The 25701-nt window shown below is 60.2% G+C and overlaps 2 protein-coding genes across 11 annotated transcripts in view; one reads left to right on the top strand and one right to left on the bottom strand.

Moving 5' to 3' along the window:
- The window catches only part of MARK2 (microtubule affinity regulating kinase 2), a 58287-nt gene extending 51834 nt beyond the window's left edge, over window positions 1-6453 (top strand). For 5 of the 7 annotated variants that reach the window (XM_047877446.1, XM_047877441.1, XM_047877442.1 and 2 more), the window contains 4 exons: window positions 133-390; window positions 1450-1476; window positions 3526-3570; window positions 4217-6453. In XM_047877446.1, the coding sequence (XP_047733402.1) occupies window positions 133-390; window positions 1450-1476; window positions 3526-3570; window positions 4217-4577 (691 nt within the window). In that variant the 3' untranslated portion in view covers window positions 4578-6453. The remainder of the gene's footprint in view (window positions 1-132; window positions 391-1449; window positions 1477-3525; window positions 3571-4216) is intronic. The other 2 variants (XM_047877447.1, XM_047877443.1) reach the window with 1 other exon arrangement.
- Window positions 6454-6654: 201 nt separating this feature from the next.
- Window positions 6655-25682, bottom strand: RCOR2 (REST corepressor 2). Of its 4 annotated transcripts, none has more exons than XM_047878385.1 (12): window positions 11184-11782; window positions 10387-10443; window positions 10013-10093; window positions 9734-9786; window positions 9483-9644; window positions 9249-9373; window positions 9088-9157; window positions 8766-8981; window positions 8335-8412; window positions 8123-8180; window positions 7742-7971; window positions 6655-7631 (listed from the first exon to the last, which is right to left on the bottom strand). In XM_047878385.1, exons 1-12 carry the CDS (start codon window positions 11308-11310, stop codon window positions 7317-7319), a joined length of 1572 nt encoding a protein of 523 aa, XP_047734341.1. In that variant the 5' UTR covers window positions 11311-11782; the 3' UTR covers window positions 6655-7316. The 4 variants fall into 4 exon arrangements, with proteins under 4 accessions (XP_047734341.1, XP_047734342.1, XP_047734344.1 ...); XM_047878386.1 differs by having other exon boundaries at window positions 10387-10439; window positions 11184-11309; XM_047878388.1 differs by lacking the exons at window positions 10387-10443; window positions 11184-11782 and adding an exon at window positions 25675-25682 and having other exon boundaries at window positions 10013-10089.
- Between the last annotated feature and the right edge of the window lie 19 nt (window positions 25683-25701).

Here is a 25701-nt window from a genome sequence, read left to right as displayed (position 1 = left end):
TCCTCCGTGATGGCTGCCTCTGCCCCAGCGTCCCCCTCCCCTGTTCCCACCCCAGGATGCCACAAGTGCTCGGTGGTGATAACGTTCTTGTGCCCTGATGCATTTCCCCCACCCCCACCTCTCTTCCCACAGCACGGCCCCCCAGCGTGTCCCTGTCGCCTCCCCCTCCGCCCACAACATCAGCAGCAGTGGTGGAGCCCCAGACCGAACTAATTTCCCCCGGGGCGTGTCCAGTCGAAGCACCTTCCACGCTGGGCAGCTCCGGCAGGTGCGGGACCAGCAGAATTTGCCCTACGGTGTGACCCCAGCGTCTCCCTCTGGCAACAGCCAGGGCCGGCGGGGGGCCTCGGGGAGCATCTTTAGCAAATTCACTTCCAAGTTTGTACGCAGGTGAGTCGGGGGCTTAGGGTGGCAGAGAGAATGAGGCCAGGTCTTCCTACCTGCCTGGGAGTGGGGGTGGGGACTCGGCACTAGGCTTGTGTCCTGGGGTTAGAAGAGGCCTTAGAAAGCCTAAGAAGTTGGGTCTTTGTCAGCACCTCATGATCCCAGACCCGTCCATCCTTCTCAGGCTCTCCCCAACTCCTGTACACACCCCTCGTTCTCTGGCCCCAAGAGCAGATGGCCAATGCCGCCTCCTCTCTAGGAGAGTGTGAACTCAGATGCTAAAATAAAAGCCCCCCTCTTCTCTCCTGGGTTCCCATGGAAACTTATATTTGGTGACGCAGCTGCAAAGTCATGAGGCCTGAGCCAGGCTGGGCCGGCAAGGAGAGTGTTTCCGGGTCCTTCGTCTCGCCCCCTCTGACCTCCTTTCCCCCCACTCAGCTGGTTAAGTTTGCACCCTCTGCCCCAGCCTCGTCTTTCTGCCCCAGGCTCACCAGGAAGAAGGCCAGAAGCGAAGTAGCTGGTGGGGGCCTGGTGGCCTCCTCCCTCGCAGCCCAGTGTGCTGAGGCTTTCCTGAGCAGCAAGCGCGGAGGCGGCGGGGGCGGGGGGGGGGGGGGTTAGTTCTCTTCATGAGGTCTCTCACCTGGTCCCCAGGTCCCCAGCTGCCCCGGAGAGACAGCTGTGATTCTTACGGTGCAGCCAGCAATCCTGCCCGGCAGGACGCTATCTGTCCCCATCCCTCCATTTGCCCTCCCGCCTCAGGGTAGCTCCAGAAGCAGCAGCGGGCTCGGGGAGAGCAGGCTTGCTGCCCTTCCTGGTGCACTTCAGTCAGCTCAGCTGGAGCAGCCAGAAACCGTGCCCCTTTCCAGCCCTGGAATGCAGGGCGGCGGGGCGGGACGGGGGCAGGTCCCGGTGTCTAGGACTCTCGTCTCGCTGAGCGGCTCTTCCACAAATGGGGTGACCGTTGAACCTGTAAAGCCCACTCCCCACCTGCTTATCCACATACTGTCTTGTTGGTTTTTTTTTTATTTCTTTTTTTATTTTGTCTTTTTTTGTTTGTTTTTTTAGAAATCTGTCTTTCAGGTTTGCCAGAAGGTAGGCGTTCAGCCCGCTGTGTGTGTGTGTGTGTGTGTGTGTGTGTCTGCGTCCCGTGTCCTGCCTCCGTCATTAACTCCCCTTTTCTGGCTCTTGCTCCCTCTTCCGTCTGCTAACCACGTCTGTGTGGCCCTCTCTCTGCCATCTTAAAGGGATGAAGACCGCCTCTGACTGGGTGGCCGCTCGGGGCAGATGGCTTTGCAAATGAAGAGCCTGTCCACAGGCAAGGGGGATCTTCTCAGGGAATTCTCCCTTTAAGATTGTCTCCTCACCCCCACCCCAGGTTTGGGTTTCGGTCGCAAGCATTGGGTTCCTTTCCTGGCCCTTCCCCTTGTCTGTGCATGCGCTGTGAAGAAGCTCCACGACGGTTGCAAGTGCATCTGGGATGGTACCTCATTCTGGGTCTCCTGGTCTTTCGCCTCTCTGGTCCCCTGAACTTCAGAGCTGTGTGACCTCTTGCCCCTGTCCTGTGGATAGCAGGACTTCGGAAGTACTACAGGGACGCCGGGGTCCTAAGGCTCCAGCGTGATCCTTCCAGGCCCATGGAGCCTTTGCCTCACGAGTGGGCACGGCACCCCCTTCTGGCAGCTCCTGTTAGAACTAGCCCCCCACCCCACCACCACCCAGCACACCTCCTGCCTCCAGCAGGATTTATCTGGACGAATCAGGCCACCTCTCTTCTGGCTGTGTTCTCCGGATGAGGACAATGGCTTCCAGAGAGCCGGGGGCCGGGATGTTCTGGGGCGGGAGCCACCTACCCCATAGTCCTGGCAAAACAGTGGGAGATCCCGCCCCCTCCCTCAGACATCTCCCTTCCTAGACTGGATCCTGGCTGGGCCACCACCCTCTGGCCCCGTCCTCATCCTCTCGAGGCCTGGGTGGGCCAGATACCCAACTGAAGACCCAGGGGCCGGGTTGGGAGCACTGGTTGGCTCAGGCCCCATGCTGGGGCTAGGACACCGGCAGGCACGTTGGTGACCCAACTGACTAATGCCAAGACGGGGTCTTTAGGCTTTCCCCTTTCCACCCACTGCTCCCCACCCAGCTCTTCACTGCATGGCTAGCTGTTGACTCACAGGCCCCGGTGACAGGGCGCCTCCACCCACAGGGCAGGAACCAGGTGGGGCTGGGGAGAGCAGCAGGCTCCTTCCCCTGCACAGCCCGGGCTCCCCGCTCGCAGTGCGCTGGTGTGCATTCGTGTGTCTGTTGTGTCTTCGTGTTCCTTTTCCGTGTGCCGCTGCCGCTCTCTCTCATCCTCCTCACATCCCTGTCCGCCTCTGCAGTCCCCAGTATCCCGGCTCCAGGCACCCATGTTCCCGCCAGGAGCTGGAGAAGCCGCTCAGCGGGGCCAGACCTCTTCCCCACCCACCCTCCCGAGGTGCTGGCCCTGCCCTGCCCTCTCTCCTCCGTTCTGTACAAGCAGATGGCCTGGCAGCCTGGCAGGCAGGGGAGTCATAAAAGAATGGGGGAGGCGGGCTTGTCCACGGCCTGCCTCGGGCCCTTCTCCCCCTCCCCTTCCCCAGGCACCCATCCCCAGGCAGTTCCAGCTCTTGGCCCTTTGAGCCTCCCGGGAGAGGCTTCTGTCTACCCTCCCTCCCCCCAGCCCAGCCCCTTCCCTTCTAGAGGACCAGGGCTCTGGGGCCTGGGTATGCTGATGTTGAAGACCCGTTCACAGCGTGAGGCCCTGGCTGTGGGCTGGTGGGGGAGCTGCCTCATGCTGTGGCTTGTGCTCCATGCGTGTGTCTGCACATCCACACCCCCCTCCCTCCCTGGAGCAGAGGCTCCTTCTCCCCAGCACAGAGCTCTGGGAGCGTGGGGGGGGGACAGGCCCCATGTGCCGGGCTCCCTGCTGGAAAGGGACAGGCGAGCCGCCAGCGTGAGGTGCTGCAGAGCCATGTTGGCCTGCCAGGTGACGGGCGAGTGGCCTTCGGGCTCGGGTCCCGCTCACCCACCAGTGGCGCCTCACCAGACCCACCCTCGCCTGGGTCTGCGGCGGCGGAAGGAGCGAGAGGTCCCAGCACTAAACTCTCCCTCGCTCTGTTTTTTGAGGAACCTGAATGAACCTGAAAGCAAAGACCGAGTGGAGACGCTCAGGTGAGAGGGCCGGAGCCAGCACCGGCCCTGCCCGGGCCACCGGGCTTGCCACGAGCCTCCTGCTCCTGTCTTCCTTCTGCCTCCTGGCTCTTCCTCCAGTGGTTCTGCCCGGTCCCCACCCTCTTGGGACCTCCCTTTCCTCAGAGAATCCCCACACCCCAGCTGATGTATTCTGGAAGCAGGAGCCCTAGGCTGGGCGGCTGGGACTACAGATTCCTCCCCACCGCCCAGCTCACCTTTCTGGCCAGCCGCTACTCTCTGTCCACAGTCTGCGAACCGCTCAGGGCTGTTGAGCACGTGCTCCCCTTTTTTCCCCTGACCCTCCCCTCTTCCCAGAAAAGCATGGAACTGGCGCCCTCCCGTCCCCTGCCGGGGCCTGGCTTCTCCTCACCTTCTCCGCCCTCCCTGAGAGAGAGATGCAGGTGGCAAAACCACCCGCCCCTCTCACCCTCCCTCTGCTTCCCCCCCCCCCCCCACCAGGTCTGCCGCTCCCTCTTCCAGCATTGTCATTGTCGCCTCCGGGCCACCCTCCCGCTCTCCTGTCTGGTCTCCGGGCCCATCTGCCAGGGTGGCTCTCCCGTGGGTGGGGTGCCTCGGCCCGGGCCTGACACCCTCCCCCCCACCCCCGCCTCTGCCCTCTCCGCAGACCTCACGTGGTGGGCGGCGGAGGCACTGACAAAGAAAAGGAGGAGTTTCGGGAGGCCAAGCCGCGCTCGCTACGCTTCACGTGGAGTATGAAGACCACGAGCTCCATGGAGCCCAATGAGATGATGCGGGAGATCCGCAAGGTGCTGGACGCAAACAGCTGCCAGAGCGAGCTGCACGAGAAGTACATGCTGCTGTGCATGCACGGCACGCCGGGCCACGAGAACTTCGTGCAGTGGGAGATGGAGGTGTGCAAACTGCCGCGGCTGTCTCTCAACGGCGTGCGATTTAAGCGGATATCGGGCACCTCCATGGCCTTCAAAAACATTGCCTCCAAAATAGCCAACGAGCTCAAGCTTTAACAGGCTGCCGGGAGTGGGGGGCGACGGAGGCGGGCCAGCCGGACGTAGCTGCTGGGGCCGGGCTCCGACCCACCTGGGCGAGACTGCAGAGATGGATTGGTCTGTCTCCCCCTGCTGGCGCTTCTCCCCTCCCGCCCTCCTTGGTTGGTTTTTTTTTTCTTCTTCCATGTTTGGGGGGGGACGGGAGACGGTTCTTGCCCCCCAACATTTGCCCCTGCCCAGAAAGTCCCCCCCTTCCCCCCTCTCCCCCACAGGAGGCCAAGGAAGGGGGGGAGGGGTGGGGGGGGCGGGGCTCCCCCTCGGTACTGCGGTTGCACAGAGTATTTCGCCTAAACCAAGAAATTTTTTATTACCAAAAAGAAAAAAGAAAAAAAAAAAAAATCCCAGCGGCCACCTTTCCTCCCCGCCCCATCGGGACAGTTGAGACTGGATCTGTGGGGTTTCCCGGGAGGGTGGCTCAGGGCTGGAACACTCTCAGGCAAGAGTGGTGGAGCTCCCCGTCAGGCCCTCCGCCAGGCCCACTTTGGGCTTCTCCCCTCTCCTTCCCTCCTTCCCTCCAAGCAAACCACCAGAGGTGGCCTTCCCCTGACCTCGGGCCCCAGGGCTGGAGGCCCGGACGGCCGGGCCGGGGACCGGGGGGCTGGGGGCGGGGCGCTGCGCAGCCCTTTAGTTGGGGGGTGGGGGGCGGCGGCAGCTCCGGGCTGGCAGGCGCGGCCCGGGGCCCCGGCCCCCTCCACACTGTATCCTCTGCCCCTCCCTCCCCAGAGCCGGGCATTTCCTTCCACAAGCTGCTGTGGGGACTTTTGTTCCCCTCCTCAAAAGTCTGTGCCATCTTCTCCCACCCCTCCTGGGTAGAAGGCGGGGCTGACCCCGGGGCCGGGAGAGGGGAGGGGACTGCAGGGCAGATGGGCTCCTCGGCCCCCTGGGGGCCGCCTGGGCTGCTAGTCTCCGGAACAGGGATGCTGGGCACTCTCCATCAGGGGAGAGCCTTTGTCTGAAAGCACAGCCCCTCGCCGTTCCTCTCCCCTGCCCCTTCATTGGCATTAATCTGGGCACCAGCTAGTTCCATAGCAGTGACTCCCCCTCACCACTCATCTCGGCCTTGCCTTTTCTTCCTGACACTGTCGCCCCTCCTCTCAGGAGACACTGCCCAGGGCCTCCACGGGCCCGCTGGCAGGAGGCTGGATAGGGCAGCAGGGCCGGGAGCATCTGCCCTCCAGGGGGTGGGGGGACAGACAGGCCTAGTGACTCCCAGCTTGCTAACCTCCTCGGCCAGTGTGGGAGTGGCTGGTCATGGGCGCTTGGCTGGTGGCGGCCGCCGCATCCCTTAATTTATTTCTCTGCTGTTTCTGTTCCTGAGAAGTTGGGGGAGGGGGTCCTGCCGAGGCTGCCCCCACCCTCACCTGAGTTGTACATTTTTTTTTTTTGTGATGGGTTTTATTTTTTATTTTATTATTTTATTTCTTTTTTTGATTTATGATGACTCCACCCCTACTCATCACCCCCCCTGTTCCCAGCCCAGGCTCCGCGGCAAGGCGAGCCCTTGGGTCCCAGGAAGGGGCCTAGCCAACCTCAGCCCTCCTGCTCCAGGCCCTGACTGCAGGCTCTGTGGGCTCGGGCTCAGGCTCCGACCAAGGGCTCCCCCTCTCCCTTCTTCCCTCTCTTCCTCCCTCCCCATCCCTCCTGCCCAGTGGAACAGCCCGGGTGCTCTTCTGAGGGGCCTGGAGGGCATGGCTTGGCTCCCAGAGAGGGTGGTGGCCCGTGGGGGGGCCTCCCAGGCAAGGTGGCCCCTCCCCACCCGCCCCCCCCCCCCCTCACCCGCACTTAGTTTCTCCTCTGGATCAAACACGTAATAAAGAGAATGTTTGGAATCTGAGCTGCCTCCTGTTTCTTCTCCCAACCGGGCAGGGACCCAGTCCCCATGGGCAAGATGTGGCCCAGCCCGCCAGCCTTGCAGGACAGAATGGATTCCTGTCTGAGGCCTGGGGGAGGCCAGTGCTGGGTGGCTACTCCCTCCCACCCTCGGGGCACAGACAGGAAGCAAAGCCCAGGGACCTCAAGGGCAAAAGAGAGAGCACTCAGTGAACTTGGAAGATTTTATTTATTTTTTAAAAACATTGAAAAATAAACCCATGTCTGCATATGTCCCCGGCCCTCCTTTCTCTAGGCTTTTGGGCAGTGGGTATAGCGGGCATCTTCAGAGCTCCATGGCACTTCCCAGCAGGCTCCGGAAGACAGGAGAGCTGCCCATCCAGTTCGGCCACACTGAGGCCCCAAGGAACCTCTGCCCGCCTCCCCCCTACAGCCCCCTCCCCACCTCACCCTGACTTATTGCTAAAAGAAAGGAAAGAGGAAGAACAGCCCCTACGCTGTCCACTCCCCCATCCCCCAAGCTAAGGTCACTACCCCCTCTACACGAAGGCCAAGGCCCAAAGGCCAAGCCCCAGCAGACTAGGAGGCAGCCATTCCAGCCCCAGCCAGGAAGAGAAAAGTACCCTCAGGCCAGTTCAGAAGGCCCCTGAGTCCCCGCCCCCCGGGCTCGGGTGGGGGGGGTGGAGCCTCAGCTGCCAGAAACAAGTGCAGAACCCAGAGGTCCAGACTGTGCCCACTGGCAGCTCCTGGTCTTCGAAAGACCTGGCCAAGAGCTCTAGTCCCTTCTGTCCTCAGTGAAGCCAGAGGTGTCCAAGGACGGCCAGCCACGGGGTTCTGGAGCCTCTGGCGGGTGGAGGGCCGCAGGGCTCAGAGTGACGGTGCTGGAGGCTCCAGCGGGGCTCCAATCAGGGTGGGTGGGGGCTGAGGGCCGGGGCGGGCACTGTGGCGGGAGGCAGCCAGAGCCGGGCGGATGAGAGGTGGTGGGGGCTGGTTGGGGGCCAGCCGGGGCTGGAGGAAACGGCCCTGCTGGAGCGGGGGTGGCTGGCGGAGCAGAGTGGGAGCCGTAGGCAGAGGTGGCCTCAGCAGCGGGGGCGGCTGGGACAGCGAGGTGGGAGGCGGAGGAGGGGGCGGCACGGGGGGTAGCGATCGGGGCACGGATGTCGACACGGACGTGATCTGCACCTGTGAGGGGAGAGAAGGGAAATGGACTCGAGCGTGCCCTCGTCCCCGTCCAAAGACGGAGCCGGCTCCTCTCCTCTCTTCCCGGAAGGGCTTCTTCCGCCCGCTCTCACCTCGTCGTCTTCCTCTAGGGCTGGGGCTGGCAGGGGGGCCCCTCTCCTCGACTCCTCCATGGGGACTGGGGCTCCGGGCGCCCCGTCCTGCTCGGCCTCCCACTCCTGCAGCACCTCCTCCAGATTGAAGCGGCGCCGGTAGCTCACGAAGAACGTCTTCACCTGGGTCAGAGTCTTGTTCCCGATCACCTCGGCTATAGCCCCGAAGTCTTTGCCATACCTACGGATGGCTGCGAGGGTCAAAAGGGCAGCAGAGTGTGAGCGCCCCTTAGAACGAGCTCCTTCCCTGACCCTTCCCCGCTGCCCCGGCTCCTCGGAGGCTGGGGAGAGATTCCCGGCGCTCTCCGAGCTCCCCCCCCCCACCCCCCCGGTCTAACCCACCTTGCACGGCCAAGAGCTGCTCATCCGTGGTCCAGCGGGAGTTGAACTTGGTGTTGGCCTGGAGAGCAGGGAATATATCCTCTAGACTGGACATTATGGCAACAGAGGCCCTGCCCTCCGAGGCGATCTTCCCTTTCTGCTCCGCAAGGTGGGGGAGGTGGGGGGTGGGGGGGGCAAGCCCCTCCCTCACCCACCCCCGGAAGCCACCTTACCTCAGGGGGGCGCAGTGGATCGATGCCACCCTCCAGCGCCTGGCGGAGGCCGCTATTGGTCTGCTTCATGCTTTGCACCTGAAAAGGTCAAGAGGCGACACCTCAAACTCTTCTGCCAGAAAGGCCACCGGTACCAACCCTCACCGTGGCTCTGCTTCCCAACACAGCTCGCGGCCGCCCCCCCCTTCCAGCTCGCTCCTCCCTCACAGCAGCTCAGTAGGGGAGGCGCCCGGGTTCTCCCCCGCTCGCAGACCAGTTTCTATAAAAGATCCAGAAGAGAACGCCGCCGTGACTGAGACATCTAAGAGGTGGGGCAGAGGCAGGCTCGGCGCGTGCACACCACGCACCTTCCGCCTCAGCCGTCCCCGCAACGTACTTCCCTGCTGCCCGCGGCCCGGTCCGCGGGGCCCCTTCTTTCCTCAGGCCCCCACCTGGCGCTTGAGGGAGATGAGCTGCGAGTCGAGGCCTCGAAGCGTGAGGTTGGCAAGGTCTGGGCTTCCTGACACAGCGGTGAGGCCCTCGGGGCTCAGGTACATGCCCTTGGGTGGGCGACGCCGGGTTCGCAGCGGGTGGTGGCGGTACTGAGACCCCTGGGCCTCCTTCTTCCCAGGGCCTGGGCGGGTATTCAGGGGCCGAGAGGGCAGAGGCTGCCAGGGAAAGGAGAGGGGTGGGTGGTGAGGAGCCCAAGGACGAGGCGGGCACATGGGCAGGGCCAGACCAGCTCGGGGGGGGGGGGGGGGGGGGGGGCCTCACCTCTCTCTTGGGGTCTCCAGCATCTGGCTCCCCCTCACTCACGGCTCCTCGTCCCTCTTCAAGCTCATCACTGTTGACACAGGGACCAAGGAGGGAGTGAGGCAGAGGCCAGGGCCCCCAGAGCTCAGCTTGCCCCGCCCCTGGGCCCCCAGGGCCCCCACCTGTCTTCTTTGTCTTTTCGGCCCCCCAGCCGCCGAGCCTGTCTGTCCATCACGCTGGTCCGGCTGCGGGTCTTCTTCCACGAATAGTAATACTTTACCAGACTAGGGATCAGCTTGTCAGGCAGCTGGAAGGGCAATGCCAGGGGCTGGGACCCACCCAGGACCCTGGGCCCCGGGCGGGCTCGTCAGAACGGAGGGGCTAAGGAACGCTGGCAAGGGGGAATGGGCTTTTACCATCTGCTGGATCCGCTGGAAGCATTTGCCATGGAAGCCAAAGGCCTGTTCAAACAGCACCTTGTCCTCCACAGTCCACTCGTCAGGGAACGGGGTGAAGTTGGCCAGGTCGGCCAGTGACTTCTCTACATCGTGCTTATGCCACAAGAGCATGCCCAGCGCCTGGCCCGGGAGAGGGAACGACTCGGGCTCAGCTGCGCCCGGCCCCGTCCCGTCCCCACCGCCCAAATCCCTATGGGGCCGAGGCTCACCTGCTCAATGTTGTAGCCGTGCTTCTCCTTGGCCATCGCAATGTACTTGTCAACTGTGGGGGTGGGAGGGGCCCGGTATTGGAGAAAGGGTTACACCTCCTGACCCGAGCCCGCCCAGATGTAGCGGGCTAGGCCCCGGAGCCTGAGCCCCAGGGCAGGGGCTGAACCCACACACCTCAGCCTCCAGCCCACTTGGGAGAAGAGCCGGCCACCAAATGGCACGAACCCAAGCCCCCGGCTCCCAGGGATGCAAACGAACCAGGATCCTGCCCCACTCACGTTTGGCATCTGACACACAGTGGTTGGGCGACCACACCAGCATCCCCTTCAGTTCCTTGTTGCTGTAGCGTGCAGGGCTCTCTGAAAGACAGGCGCAAGAAGGATCGGCCTGGTGGCACTGGCCTGGACCCACGGCCAGAGGGTGGCAGAGGAATGGGGCCTGTGAGGTGAGGCCCAGAAGGGAAGGAGGGGCAGAGACCCAGACAGGAAGGCAGAGCAGGAAAACCAAGCATGCCACGGGCCACCCACCCCCGCCCGCCGCCCGCTGGCCTGTCCTTCCAGCGGGCACCAGCCAAGGGCTCCCCCAGGTGAGGCTCAGGGCCAAGCCATGGGCCCTCCGCTCCCCTCCCTTTGCAGCCTGTCCTGCCACTCACCAGGCTTGCACTCCGGAATTACGGCCTGGTAATTGGTTCCAACGCGGATCATGCTGTCTGCGGAGCCAGGGGAGACAGTCAGGACTCCAGGGAGGGAGGACAGGAGGATGTGGCAGGGGTGGTGGCTGCCCTGGGGTTCTCCTTCCTGACCATTCAGGGCCCCCACCTTCCAGAAGGCTCACTTTTCCCTGATCTTCCCCCTCAGTTGCCCTCAGCCACAGAAGAAACTGGAAGACGGAGAGACCCTGCCTAGTCATAACCCATGGGAGGAGGGGGGGGGCGGGGGCGGCAGAGATGGGGGGGGGGGTGCCAGGACAAGGGGCCAGTTTAGAGCCCAGGCCAAGCAAAGCCCTTTGTTCTGGCTGGGGGGGGGGGGGCGGGTGCTGCCCCTAGACCTGGACCATAGCCCCGCAGGGAATCCAAAGCTCCTCCCCACCCCATGAGCCTCACAGCTCGGTGTGGAAGTGTCTTTCCAGCCCCTGCCCCAGCCAGACCTCAGTCCCCTACAAGGTAGCAAGGTATGAGCAGCCCAAACTGTGGAGAGGAGGGCCGCCCGAGTCCTTCAGAGACTGAGGGCAGGGCGGGGGTGGGCAGGACCGCCTCCTTGGCAGCTAGGGGCCCAGCCTCCGGATTCCCAGTGCCCGCAGCCCCCAGGCTGGGGGAAGAAGCAAGACAGAGGCTCCAGTCCTGGAAGGCAGGAGCCATCAGTCTAAAACGCCCGTGGTCAGCAACACTCCCCCCGCCCCACTCGCGTCCCCGGTGCCGGTGCACCTTTAACCCTAGGCCGCCGGGCTCACCGTGCGAGTGCTCCTCCTCGCTGCTGTCATCCTCCGAGTGCGGCTGCCCGCCGTTGGGCGCCGTCTTGGCCCGGCTGCGGGACAGGATCCCGGAGCCCGCGCTCGGCTTCTCCATCACGGAGGGCATTACCCCGCCCAGCTGCCCCGGGGGGCGCGGGAGCCTTCGGAGAGCCGCGGTGGTTGCCGCGCTCGCCTCGAGTGCCGTGCCCGGCCCGGCCTGGAGAGGTCGCCACTGAGGCTACGAGAGGCAGGAGGTCAGCGTGGCTAGGGTCCGGCGGGGCGGGAGCCCTGCGGACAGCTCAGCGCTCGCCGCGACCCCCACGGGCGAGGGCGTCAGAAAAGTTTGTGCAGAAGTGGGGTACGCGGGGGATGAGCGCAAGGTCCGGTGCGGCTGGGGCGCGCTCGCTCTGTACGCTCCACGGGATTGGGGCTCCCTCGGAGAAGTCGGGGCGCCCGGCTTCTGGGGCGCCTCCGAGCCCCACCGCCCTCCCGCCCACGCAGTTGAGCGGGCGGGCGCTGCGGCGCAAGTGGCGCCCCCCGCGGGCTGCACGCCTCCCGGCTGCACCGGGATGCCCCAGTCCCCAGGCGGGGACCCCCGTCCCGACCAGACCCCTGCCCGCGACGGCAGGCGGCGGGGCCCCGGCGGTGGCGGTGGCGGCGGCGGCGGCGGCGGCGGCGGCGGGACGGCGCGCACGGCGCGCCGCGCTGGGCAGAGTTGCCGGGAGGCGGGCGGAGCGCAGCCGCGGGCGCCGCCTCGCACCCTCCCCGGCGCGCTCGCTCTCCCCGCCGCGCTCGGGCTGCTGCTCGCTCGCCCGCTCTCCGCCGCCGCTCGCTCCTCGCGCACACAATGAAGCTGCTGGCAGGGAAGTAGTGCCGGCTGCGGCCTCAGCACCCCTCCCCCAGCCGATGCCTCCGCCAGCTGAACATCTGGCCCTGGGGTGGGAGGGAGGGCCCGGGGGGCGGGGCCTGGGGGCCGGGGCTAGACCTCCAGGGGGTGGGGTCAGGACCAGGGTGGAGAGCGCTTCCCTCTGCGGGCCCCCGGGGCTCCCTGACTTGCCCCTGGGGGGGAGACCCCGCTGCCCCCCAGGAGTAGCCGGGGGTCAGCTCCACCCACGCGCACACCGGCCCCGCACACCAGTGGGCTCGGGTTACTGCCGCCTGCCCCGGGGGCCCTGAGGCCGCCTGCCCGCCCGCCCGCCCGGGTGGAGCCCAGCTTTTCCTTCCATTTCCCTTCCTGCCAAGGAACTCCCCGCCCCCCCCTTCCGCAAGGGGGACCCCCCTCCCTCTTGCGCCCTTGGGGGCCAGAGCGGATGGGAGGCCGGACAGGCGAGGAACGAATTCCTCCTAGAGCTACTGGGCCAAAGCCTGGCTTCTGGTGCATCTGTGGGTCCCCAGGGGTCACCTCGATTCCCTTTTAAGTGCTGCAGTATGCACCCCAAAACAGTGGCATGAGGGGCTGAGGGCTGGGGAGGTGGGAGGTGTTGGGGAAGGTCTGGACTGCAGGGAATGGGAGGAGCCGGGTCTCCTCCCCACTGGGTTCACTGTCACCCCAGCTGGGAGCAGCATCCCCCTCCCCCAGGACAAGCGCGGGCAGAGTGACAGACCGGGAAGCGGGTAGAGCGGCACAGACGGAGATGGGGGAGGGGGTGGGCAGAGACTTTCAAAGCCAGACCCAGCCACCCTGCCAGGCACACAAAGAGCCAGCGCACACACCGGCGGCGGCTCTGAGCCTGCGAGCTGCGCCCGTGCCCGTCCCCGCCGCCCAGGGCACGTGCTGCAGCGCACACAGGCCGAAGCCCCCGCCCGCCGCCCCTCCCATCCGGAGCCCCAGATTCCTAGACACACCTCCACCCGGGCACACCCCGCTGTGCCCAGACTGAGCCGAGCCTGCGCTAGCACCCTCCTCTCCCTTCCCTTCCTCGGCCACTCTGTAATCAGATTCCTAAATTTAGAAGCAACCCTGGGCCCAGCCAGGGATCCCCGCCCCCACCCGCTGCCTGCGGCCAGGCGGCTGGGGTCCTGCGGTCGGGCCACGACCCGGCTGGGGCCGCCCGGTCCTGGGGGCTCCTGTGGGCGGCCGGGCCAAGTCAGGCACGACCCCACCCGGCTGCGGCGCTGTCGGGCCACATGGGGCCACCCAGCCCGCGGCCACGTTGCCCGCCACACCTCGGGCCAGACCTACGGAGCCTTTTTCCTCCTCTTAAATCATGGATTGGGCACCGAGCCCCAGGGTGGGGAGGTCTGCACAAAGGAGAATAGAATGAATGGACCAAGGGCAGGTCTGACCTAAGGGGGTCTGCTACAACATGAAAAGAGGCTCCCAGCCTGACCCTCCTGAGTGGCAAGGTGCCACCTCCCGGTGCCCAGCACCTCCAATCCCTGTGCCTGTGCACAGCCCTCTCTTATGATGGAGCCTTCCATCTTGCCCACACCCGGCCGGCGATTGGGCAGGGCCTCAGTTAGGCCCCCTTTGCCCCCACCTTTGCCTTCTTTCTGTACTAATACCTACGGTCGAGGGACCAGACCCTCACCCCCAGGCCTCAGCATCCTGCTTATTTTGGTCCCTTTCCTCTAGGGCTGCCCCAGGTACCCCCAGCCACTGGCGTCCCTCCTTCTCAGGCACCCCTCCCCCCCCCCCCTCCCGTAAGAATCTCTTTCTGCTCTCACTTTCTAGAGCCTGGAGCTCAGGGCCAGAGAAGGATTCTGCTCTGGAGGTAGGGGCAAGGAGGGGAGGTTTATTCCTTGGAGTTGGGGGCAGGGGGGCAGTCTCGAGGCCCTGGTGCGATGAAGCGTCGGTCTGGGATGTGGGCCATGACAAGGGAGGAGTATCCGAGGAGTTTGGGGGCAACTGTGGGGGCCACAGTATGCAGAGAGGAAGCATATTCCTAGTGAGCAACCCCCTCCCCAAGGGGCAATGGTGCAGGGTTAGGAGGGGGAGGGGCAAGGCCCCACCCTCCCACCTGCTGCCGCTGCCCCCTCCCCAGCTGGCCCCCTCTTTTGTGCAAAGCCACACAAAGGACAAGGGGCCCCGGCCGGCCTGGCCATCTGCTCCCAGCAGCCTGAAGGCTCTTAAAGAGACAGCACCCCCTCCCTGCCGCCCGGGGGCTGTGGGGCGGGGTGGAGCCACGGCTCCACAGGACCTGATCTCAGTGGAACCCCAAATCCCACCCACTTTTTCCCCGGCTCCCCCAGCCTCCGGGTCAGGAATCATCCTCCCCCCACCCCATTCTAGGCCAGGGCGCAGAGGTGCCACGTGGCCAGGAACATGGGGGTGTGGGAGGGGAGAGACACAGAGAGGCAGCCCGGGGACGAGCCCCTCCTCTCCTCCAGCCTTAGGCGGCGGAGGGACCGGCCACGCTCGGTAGCACCGCACTGGAACTGGGGTCCCTCACCTCCCAGAGGCCACCTCTGAGCTTTGTGAGAACCGCTGGTCTCTGGGAATCACCTCCCCGCCATTTTCACTGATGAGCTCCCACTCACCCTTCCTCAGGGAGGATGACAGAACCTTCGTTTTGAGGGCTGCAGGCCAGGGCACAGCCCAGTGCCTTGCAGCAACCCCGGGATGGGGACACATTTATATCCTGCATTTCCCAGTTGAGGAAACTGAGGCTTTGCTCAGCGTCGCCCTCCCTCCCTCCCCACCACCACCGCCACCACCACCACCACCGGCCTCCAAAAACCCATGAGCCCTGCCTGAAGCCTGCCTAAGCCTCTCCTAGGCCAGATAGGACTCCTCACCCCTGAGATCCTTGGGGAAGCCAGACTGAATCCCAGCTTGGTGCTTTTGCCACACTGCTAAGGGCCACAGGTTTACATGATTTGTGTGATTGTTTATTTCCTGTCTCCCTGCTGGGCTGTAGGCAGGGATTGTGTCCGCTGTATTCACTGTGTTCTCAGTACCCGGCATCCAGTAGGCACTCAATATTTGCTGAATGAAGAAACGCCAGGAGCCCCCCCCCCCCCCAGAGTTTCCTCTTCCCTGGCTTCCTCTGCCCTCTGCGTGTTGGGCATCTTGCCTCCTCCCACCTCAAGGTGAGGCAGAAGGGACAAAGGTTGAACAGGGATGCTGGGAGAGAAAAGGAGGGTGACCTTGAGAGAGCCACCGGGCCTCCCCTCACATCTCCCTCCTCCCAAAGGCGGGGGCAGCTCCAGCCAATCCTGAACCCGCAGCCCTGCCAGACAGACTGGGACTGTCCCGAGCTCTGGCCCTGCGAGGCTGGCCGCTGTGGTGTGGTGCCTGGGACCCTGGCCAGGCCCTCAGTGGCCACAGCCAAGGGGCTAAGCTCGGGGAAGGAGGAAGGCAGGCGGGAGGGGCCCCCTGGTGGGGGAGGGAGGTTGGCAGAATCAAAGCCCAAACCTGGCTGAACAGTTGGGGGAGCTCGGGGGAGGCGCTTCCCCAGACTGGAGGCCTGGGGGCAGATAAAGCTGGGGAAATGGAAAAGATGGCCTACAGCATAGAAGGAGGGTGGGGAGCTCCCTCCAGGGCCCCCACGCTTCAATCCTGCCCCGACAGGAATTCGATTCCTCCTCGGCTCCCTAAGCCCCCCTGGGACTCATTGGAAGGCTGTGTGGCCCCAGGTGCTGCCCTCCCCCTCTCTGGGCCCAGTTAGTAATCCCCTGCACTGGTCCGCACTCCCACCCAGGGTTGTGAAGAAGCTGAGAGAAGGTGACAGAGGTGACAATCTGGTGCTTGTCACTGCCTCAGCGCAGTGGCCGCGCGAGGAGGGAGGTATAGGGAGTGAGGCAGGCGCATCTGTGAGTGGTGCTGGGGGAGGGCAGAGCAGAACCGGGCAGGAGGTCAGCAAGGAGACCCCAGGCTTCCAGACACCCACGCCGAGGAAATCTGACTCCCTGAGCAAAGCAGGAACTGGGGAGGAAGAATCGGCAAGACCTTAGTTCAGAGAGACACGAGAAGGCGACAGGAGCTCCCTGGATCCTTGAGGGGGCAGCTTCCAGACCCTGCAGCCAGCTCTGTTTCTCCGGAAGCCAGGAAGGGGGCCTCCCCTGGCCCTCACCTGGGCGACAGCCGGCGCCCTCTGGCGGTGACAGCATGGACCAAGGGGTCCCCCCTCAGCCTGGCCATCAATGTCCTCCCAGGGAGGCTGAGCCTAGCACCCAGAGGAGCCCATGGGGGGGGGGGGGCGGGGTAAGTGTATGGGATCAAGATCCGCCCCCCCCCCCGGGCCATTTGGAGTTACTGAGCTTTAGATCCGATCCCCAGCAAGCCTCCTTGGCCCAGAGCCACCCAGAACAAAGTCAGGTGGAACAGAAACCCCTAGAGAAATGGCAGAGGAGACCAGAATAGCAGGGAAAGTGCTGAAGCAATATGCAGGCTACGGGGAGCTCAGGGGAGCTCAGATCGGGAGTGAGTGCTGGCTCCACGCGCTTCTCGCTTGCTATGTGGCCTGAGGGGAGATACTTGGCCTCTTTGAGCCTCCATCCATCTCGCAAAGAGAACAATAATGCTGACCTCTGATTATTAGGAGGATCCGACATCATCTCGTGGACTGTAATTAGAGCCTCCATCAACGCCAGTTTCCCTCTAAAGCTAGTTTCCCTCTCGAGGACCCCCCAGCAGGGCTGGAAACCCCCTCTCTGCTCTGAGGTAGCCCATGCTCCGTGGACCACCTGAAGGCCATTGCCCCCCAGGGCTCCTGGGTCTGACCTTGGAGCTCAAAGCTCTTCCTCTGTGGCGTGTGACCCCTGACATCCTCCTTCAGACTTACCCAGCAACCACTCCAGATTCCTGCCTTGAGTTGAGTCTGATCTCTAATTCATCACACACACACAGCTGGATACAGATTCTTTTTTTTTTTTTAAGAGTAAAAAAACTTTTTTAAGGTTTATTTATTTTGAGAGACGACACACACGCACAAGTGGGGGAGGAGCGGAGAGAGAGGGAAACAGAGAATCCCAGGCAGGCTGTTCATTTGCAGTGCAGAGCCTGATGGAGGGGTCGAACTCACGAACCACAAGATCATGACCCGAGCCGAAGTCAGGTGCTTAACTGACTGAGCCACCCAGGCGCCCCAAGATTTTTTTATTTTTAAGTAATGTCTACATCCAACGTGGGGCTTGAACCTACAACCCTGAGATCAAGAGTCATATGATCTACCGACTGAGCCAGCCAGGCACCCCTGATCCTTTTTTTTTTATTTTATTTTTAAGTAATCTCTACACCCAGTGTGGGACTGGAACCCACGACTCCAAGGTCAAGACTCGCATGCTCTTCCCACTGAGCCAGCCAGGTGTCCCTCTGGATACAGAATCTTCAATACTGCTTGGATCATGGCCCACTCCTGCTCAATAACCTTCCATGGTTCCCAGTTGCCTTCCAGGCAAAGTTGGAACTTCTCTCCCAGCCCAGGACTCGAGGGCCTTCTCGCCTGTTTCTGATCCAGCCAAGCAGGTCTGCTCACCATCTGCTGAGCCGTACCTCGGGCCCCAGGTGCCCCAACCACCCTGCAAACACTGGCCCAGCCCGCCTATTTGCATGCCCCATGCCCAGCCCCTCCCTTGAGACAGCTGGCTCCTGTAAGCAACTCTGCCCTGACAGGGCACATCCACGGCTCCTGGCCTAGCCGCCCAGCACCTTCCTGCCCCCTCACGCTCATCCCTCACCACCCCACCTGCTGCAAGACTCTTACCACCTGACCTTGCCTCCCACTTCCAGAAGAATTGAGGCCATCTGGGAGGAACCCCGGCCAAGGCCCGCCCTCACGCCCAGAGATGCAGTTCCTTGCCTCTCCCTTCCCAATGTACCTGCACCTTCCCTCCTCAAGGCCGGCTCACTCCCAGGCTCCCACATCTCCCCCTCCACTAATGCACACGCACACACTCCTGAGTCCTTGGTCCTCATGTACCTCTTCTCCCTCATCACCGTCTTATCCCTCAGAACATCAGCCTGCTTAAGTCCCTCATTCCTAACCCGCCCACACACACCCAGACACCAACACACACACACACACACACACACACACACACACACACATTCACCTTCAGCTACCATTTCAGCTAAGCTACTGCTGCCTTTTCTCTCTCTCTCTCTCTCTCTCTCTCTCTCTCTCTCTCTTTTAAAGCCGGGCATCTTAAAAGAGTTGTTCACACCCTTTCTCCTTGTCTTCGCCTCCCACTCACTCCCCAACCCACCGCAGTGCTGTTTCACCCTCTGCCATTCTGGCACAGACTGTTCTTGCCAAGGTCACCAGCGGCTTTTATCTCGAAAGCCAAAGGACCTTTGGCAGGCCTGGTCTCCGGCCACCTCTGCACAGGACTGGGCAGAGAGGGCACATCCTCCTCCTGGACGAGAGCTCCCCACAGGCTCCCTTCCTGCTTGCCTCATGCTGATGCTTCAGGCCCAGGCCACATCCTTAACTCCTGGGCTATGGACTCTCCAACCTCCATCTACCCCCGTCCCAGGCTCTGGACCCCCATATCCAACCCACCAACTGGCTTCTGGCCATCTGCCTTCAGATATCTTCTAGGTACCTCACGTTCAGCCCGCCCAAAACAGATCTCAGCCTCTTGACCACACATTTGCATTGCCTGCCCTGTTCCCTCTTGCCCTTCCCACACGGGGACCCGGAGGAGAACAGGGGAGTTGCCCTAACGCCTCTCTGCTTCACTCCCAGATCCATTAGCCCCCAGTTTCTGTCCCTCATGGCCCTTCGTCATGGCCACGCCGGCCTCCCCATCACTGAACCAGCCTCCAAACTGGCCTCCCAGCCTCCTCTCCTGCTCCCCTGTATGCCTCATGCATCAGCCAAGGTGATCTTTCTCAAATCCAGTCCCATCAACTCAGTCCTCTGTTTCCCGTTACCCTTGGCTTAAGTTCAGGCTCCTGAGCATGACGTTTCTGCTTCAAAATCTGACCTCCTGACACCCATGCCCCTTCTGCCTTTCTTTTTTAAGGGTCCACGTGGTGCCGTGGGGTCGATCCCCAATGTCAGCCTTTCCCAAGACCCTGAATACCATGGCTGATTGAGAAAGGGGACTAGCAGAGCAATCAGCACGTTAGAAATATGGGACGAAGGCCAAGAAGCTGAGCCAGGAGTGTTGGCCGTTGGCCGCCTCTTTGATCCCCAAGGAAAGCCAACGCTGTGGAGGGCACCACAAAGAGATGGAAAAAACTGGTTTCTCAGTGACGTCCTTTTTTTTTTTTTTTCAAAACACTTTTTTGAAGTTTATTCATTTATACAGCTCCGGTGAGGGGTGGGCAGAGAGAGAGAGAGAGAGAGAGAGAGAGAATCCCAAGCAGGCTCTGCACTCGAGAAACTGTGAGATCACGAGCTGAGCCGAAACCAAGAGTCGGACGCTTAACCGACTGAGCCACCCAGGCGCCCCTCTCAGTGACACCTTTGAGCCGCTGGACCGACTCAGCTGAAGCCACTGAACCTCTGAACTTTTTGTCATATGAGCCAAGACATTCCCTTGGTTGTTCGAGCCTGGTTGATTTCAGTTTTCTGCCACTTGCAACCACAGCCTCGGAAACCATACATCTCTCCACACAACCCCACTTGAATCCAAGCTTTCCTCACATTCTCCTCAACAACCCGCGATTCCTTTGGAGTCTTTATGTGTGTGATTCCTCGTACCTGGATTGCTGCTCCTTTTCTTCGTTGACCAATTCTCATTTGAGCCAAGCGACGCTCAGCTATCACCTGGGCCAGGACACCTGCCCCCTCCCCATCTCACTCCGCAGGTACCTACGCCGCCGCCAGATCCTGGGAAATCGCTTCTGCCAAATCTCCCCTGATTTTACTCTTCTGTAGGGAGCTCCTTGTAGGCAAAGACTTAACAAACCGGTAGGAAGGGCCAAGGTCTTTTTTTAAGTTTATTTATTTATTTACTTATTTATTTTGAGGAAGAGAGAGGGAAAGCCAGAGGGGAATAGGGACAGAGAGAGAGAGAGAGAGAGAGAGAGAGAGAATCCCAAGCAAGCTCTGTGCTATCAGCACAGAGCCCGATGCGGGGCTCGAACTCCTGAGTCGTGAGATCATGACTTGAGCTGAAATGAGGAGTCCCACGCTTAACCTCCTGAGCCCCCCCAGGTGGCCCAGGAAGAGCCAACTTCTTATGATAACACACCAGCCAACTTATTTGAGTGCCCGTTGTGTGTTTCCAGCTGCGTCCCCAGATCCTAGATCAATACAAACACCTAGTAGATGCTTGATAACTATTGTTGAATACGTTAGCATTATTGTTGAATAAACAAATGAATGCTCGTGGGTACCAGCCCACAGTGTGCAAAATGCCTCACCTAACACCCCCCCACACACCCCAGTAACCCTATGAGGTACGTATCCTAACGATCTTCGTTTCACGGGTGAGGACCTGAGGCTTCGCGAGATGACCAGCTTGAAAGTGGCAGAGCTGGGACCGACCTCAAGCCGGCTGATGCCAGAGGCCTGTTTTCACATCCCTGTGTCCACATCCTTTCAGTGAAGGTGCCTTTGCCTGCTCCCCCTGATAAGGAGGAATAATAGCCTTTTGATAGTGGTGTGGAGGTCAGTGGTCACCACTGCCAGGGCTCAGGGGTCGCCACGACCCCGGGTGCCTCTCATCTCTCAGCAATGTCTCTTGCATGCATCAGAAGGGTTCCCCCCCACCGTGGGGGTGTCTGGGTGGCCAGGCGAGTCAAGCGTCCGACTCTTGATTTCAGCCCAGGTCGTGGTCTCATAGTTCATGGGATCGAGCCCCCGCTCAGGCTCTGAGCTGACAGCACGAAACCTGCTTGGAATTCTCTCTCTCTCTCTCTCTCTCTCTCTGCCCCTCCCCTGCTCTCTAAATAAATAAATAAATAAATGAACTTAAAAAAAATAATAAAAGGTTTCCCCTCATGATCACTAAGTGGCTACACTTACTCCGAGCATCCCATCCTCGGAGGACAATTTCCAGAGTGGGGAGGGGAGGGTCACAGAGCCAGGGTTTTCTCCTTGGCATCTTTCTTTATCAGGGAGAAAAATGTTTTCCAGGGATTCCTGAGCAGGCCCGTGCTCCTTAAACCAATCCTTGAGGAAAAGATTCCCATACTTGGATCAGAGTCATCATGGTTGTGCCCCAACACACTTGACATGACATCCAGGGGTCTCCACCCATCAACTGAACAGAGGTGGGGCTCTGTTAGCAAGGAAGAAGGAGGCATGGCTGTTGAGTGGAGAGGCAACTCTCCACCCCCCACCCCTCCTGATACAGCACCCTCTCTATTACAGCCTTTAGAAATACTCATTGCCTGGGGCGCCTGGGTGGCTCCGTCAGTTGAGTGTCCCAGTTCAGCTCAGGTCACGATCTCAGGGTTCGTGAGTTCGAGCCCCACATCGGGCTCTCTGCTGTCAGCAGAGAGCTCAGTTCGGATCCTCTGTTCCCTTCTCTCTCTTTCTGCCCCTACCCCCTCTCTCGGCCCATCCCCTGACCTCTCTCTGTCTGTCTGTCTGTCTGTCTGTCTGTCTCTCTCTCTCTCTCTCTCTCAAAAATGGATAAACATTAAAAAAGAAAAGAAATACTCATTGGCTGAACTCCAAACAAAAGAAAGAAGAAGGGGTAGGAGGTGGGGGAAGTCTCCTTCTTGGCAGACGTGGACTTTGGACCTGAAGTCATGGCCCCCAGGTGCCCACCTTTCAAGATGAGACCACCAAAGAAGGCTGCAGCTCCTGATGGAAAGCAGGCTCACGGGGCCCAATGTCTGCAGGGACCGATAACCTGGAACAGCCAGACAAGTGGTGGATCATGAACTGTTTGTTGTAGGTTAGATGTATGGAGCCATTCATTCAACAAGTGTTTATTGGCCATTGTCTCCTCCTCCACGACGTCCGGATAGGTGGGCAGACTGCGTGGAGATAGCCGATGAGGGGATTCTGAGTCTGCACTTTGCTTCGGCAGAAAGGATGCCAAGAGGGATTAGTAATGTCTGCCGTGAGCACAAAATGGGTGGGGGGGAGGCAAAGAGAAGGAAAGAGGCCAGGAAACAGAGTGAATTATGGGCAGAAAGACCTTGAGCCCAAAGACAGGGTCAGGTGTTAGAGGCTGAATTGTGCCTTCCCCCCAAATTCCTGTGTTCGGGTCCTAACCCCTAGTACCTCAGAATGCAACCTCATTTGGAGATAGGGTCTTTACAGACACAATAAAATTAAAGTGAGGTCATTAGGGTCCAACAGGACTCCTCCAACAGGACTGATGTCCTTATAAGAAGGGGAGGAGCGCCTGGGTGGCTCAGTCAGTTAAGTGTCCGACTTCGGCTCAGGTCATGATCTCATGGCTTGTGAGTTCGGGCCCTTCGTTGGGCTCTGTGCTGACAGCTCAGAACCCGGAGCCTGCTTCTCGCTCTGCCCCTCCCTCGCTCATGGTCTGTCTCTCTCTCTGTCTCTCAAGAATAAATAAAACGTTAAAACATTTTTATTAAAAAAAAAAAAACAGGAGAAGGGGAAATTTGGACACAGAAAGTCATATAAGGAGCATGCCGTGTGATCATGAAGAACCCCAAAGCTTCTGTGAGTCAGAATCTCAGGAATGATTTCATTAAGCGATTCGGCCTTGGGATCTCCCATGGGGTTGCCCTCAAGATGTTGGCTGGGGCTTCAGTCATCTTAAGTCTTGACCCGTGTGGGACAATCGTCTTCCAAAGTGGCTCACTCACTTGGTTAGCAAGTTGTGGCCTGCTGTTGGCGAAAGCCCGCAATTCCTCACCGTATGGACTTCTTCATGGTGCTGCTTGTGCGTCCGGTAAGCATGGCAGCTGGCTTCCTCCCCAAGAGAGCGATTCCAGAGACTCAGGCAAAAGCTTGGTCTCCAGTTTCATAACCTAGTCTTGGGAATCGCACGCCGTCACAGTATTTTATTGTCGCATAAGTCAGCCCTAGTGGATGCGGGAGGGGACAGTATAAGGGTATGAATGCGAGGAGGTAAGGGCTCCGGGGGCCATTTTGCTGGCTGGCTGCCACAGGCTGGACAAAAGCTCTGGTACTGTAGAAGGTTCTAGGAGCAAGACTCATGAAGAGTCTGATAGACGGGGCGTATGGGTTTCCCAGGACTGTTCGAACAACATATCTCAAACTGGATGGCTTAAAACAATAGCAATTATGGGGTGCCTGGGTGCCTCAGTCAGTTAAACATCTCCCTTTGGCTCAGGTCACGATCTCATGGTCTGTGAGATCGAGCCCCACGTTGGGCTCTTGTACTGACAGCATGGAGCCTACTTGGGATTGATTCTCTCTCTCCCTCCCTCTCTCTCTCTCTCTCTCTCTCTCTGCCCCACCCTCGCTTGCTCTCACTCTGTCTCAAAATAAATAAACTTTTTTAAAGTTTATTTTTTATTTTTTTAAGTTTATTTATTTTTTTATTTTGAGGGGAGAGGGGAGAAAGTACAGGTCATGGAAGGGCAGAGAGAGAGGGAGAGACAGCAAATCCAAAGCAGTCTCCACGTTGTCAGCGCAGAGCCCCACGCGGGGCTCGAACCCACGAACCGTGAGACAGTGACCTGAGCTGAGGTCAGATGCTTAACCAACTGAGCCCCCCAGGCACCCCGAATAAATAAACATTTTTTTTTTAATTTGAAAAGGGGAGCCTGGGGGGCTCAGTTGGTTGAGCAGCATTCAGCTCAGGTCATGATCTCATGGTTCGTGGGTTTGAGCCCCATGTCGGGCTTTGCCCTGAAAGCAAGGAGCCTGCTTTGGATTCTCTGTCTCCCTTTTTCTCTGCTCCTCCCCCGCTCACGCTCATGCTCTCTCTCTCAAAAATAAATACACGTTAAAATTTTTGTGAATATTAAAAAATATATAGCCATTTTCTCATAGTTCTGGAGGCCAGAAGTCCCAAAACAAGGCGTTGGTGGGGTTGATTCCTTTTAGAGGCTCTGAGGGACAATCCTTTCCATGATGGCTCCTGGACATCTGTCTTCCTATGACCACCTTCCCTGTGTGTGTGTGTGTGTGTGTGTGTGTGTGTGTGTGTGTGTCTCAAACCACTCTCCCCTTTCTCATATAAGGACACCAGTCATTGAATTTAGAGCCAACCCTAAATCCAGGAGGACCTTCTTCTGAGGCCCCTAACCTAATTACATCTGTAAAGACCCTATTTCCAAATAAGTTCACAGGCACAGGTACCAGAGGTTGGACTTAAAGCGTAACTTTTTGGGGACACCGTTCAAGAAGCGTCTCTGTGGAGGGAGGGAATGGTCGATGCCATGACCTACTGTCTCCACCTGCTTTGACTCAGCTGTCACCTCTAGGGAGCTTGCTACCTTTCCTTTGTGCCCCATAGCACCTCAGTCCATCACCATCACTGCCACCATTATTCCTTCAGCTAACATTTGCCGTCAGGCACTGAGCTGGGCCCCAGGGCTACAGCAGCGAGAGATGCCAAATTTAGTGTGCAAAAATATGGGGCAGGATGTGGGAGGCCACGGGGCTTGAACTCGTGACTCTGAGATCAACACCTGAGCCGAGATCCAGAGTCAGACGCCTAATTTTTTTTTTTGATGTTTATTTTTGAGAGAGACAGAGTGCGAGCGGGGGAGGGGTAGAGAGCGAGCCAGAGACACAGAATCTGAAGCAGGTTTCAGGCTCTGAGCTGTCAGCACAGAGTCCGACGTGGGGCTCGAACCCACAAACCGTGAGGTGATGACCTGAGCCCAAGTCAGATGCCCAGGTGCCCCAAGAGTCAGATAGCTTAAGGACTGTTCAACCATGCCCAGTGTGGAGCCTACTTTGAATAGATAGATAGATAGATAGATAGATAGATAGATAGATAGATAAGTGGCACCCGGGGTAATCTGAATTGCAGACAAAGAGTGAGTTTAATTTGGCCCATGTATTGTATTTGGCAACCCTGACATCCCAGCCTCCGTCAGGGAGAGAAGGCTCCGAAGACCTAAGCTGGGACCCCAGGGGTAAAGACAAGAGAGGGTTTCTGGTGAAGGGAACAGCAGGGCCAAAGTCTTGGCGTGGAGAGGGGGCCCTGGCCAGGTGGGAAGGGGCCAAACATGCAGCCCCTAACCCCTGATGGAGGCTGGGACCTCAGAGTGCTCAACTGGCCCGACCAGATGCGCACTTTAGAAAAAGGGGGATGTGTGTGGCATTGAAATGCCAGAGAAAGAAGAGGGTTTCAAGGAGGCAGGAGTGAATAGCAGGCCAGATGTTGCAGGGAGGTCCAGAAAGACAGGGACTGAGACCCGTCCATTGGGAAGCTGCTGGAAGCATCCGGCAGAGGCTTCCGCGGGGTGCTAGGAATAGAAGCCACCTGCAGGGTGAGCGGCGTGAGAGTCAGGAAGGTCGAGATAAGGTGGGCCACTTTTTCCGAAAGTTTTTTTTGCGGAGGGAGAGAGGCCTGAAAGCTGGAGAGAGCAGGGTTGAGGAAGGCGGGGGAGGGAGGGAGGAGTGAAGGGAGGGACCCTGAGGGGATGAGGCCCAGCCCAGGGAGGTTTGGCCCTGGAGGAGGCTCAGCTCCTCAGGGGGCCGGAAGGGAGAAGGTGGGGGCGCTTTCAGATGCCTTTTGGGACCTCCCAGGACTGTCCTCTGCCAGGTGA

This window comes from Prionailurus viverrinus, chromosome D1, assembly GCF_022837055.1.
Source record: "Prionailurus viverrinus isolate Anna chromosome D1, UM_Priviv_1.0, whole genome shotgun sequence".
NCBI classification, from domain to species: domain Eukaryota; kingdom Metazoa; phylum Chordata; class Mammalia; order Carnivora; family Felidae; genus Prionailurus; species Prionailurus viverrinus.
The sequence above is the reverse complement of the archived record's forward strand: the minus strand, read 5'-3'. Positions and strand labels throughout refer to the sequence as shown.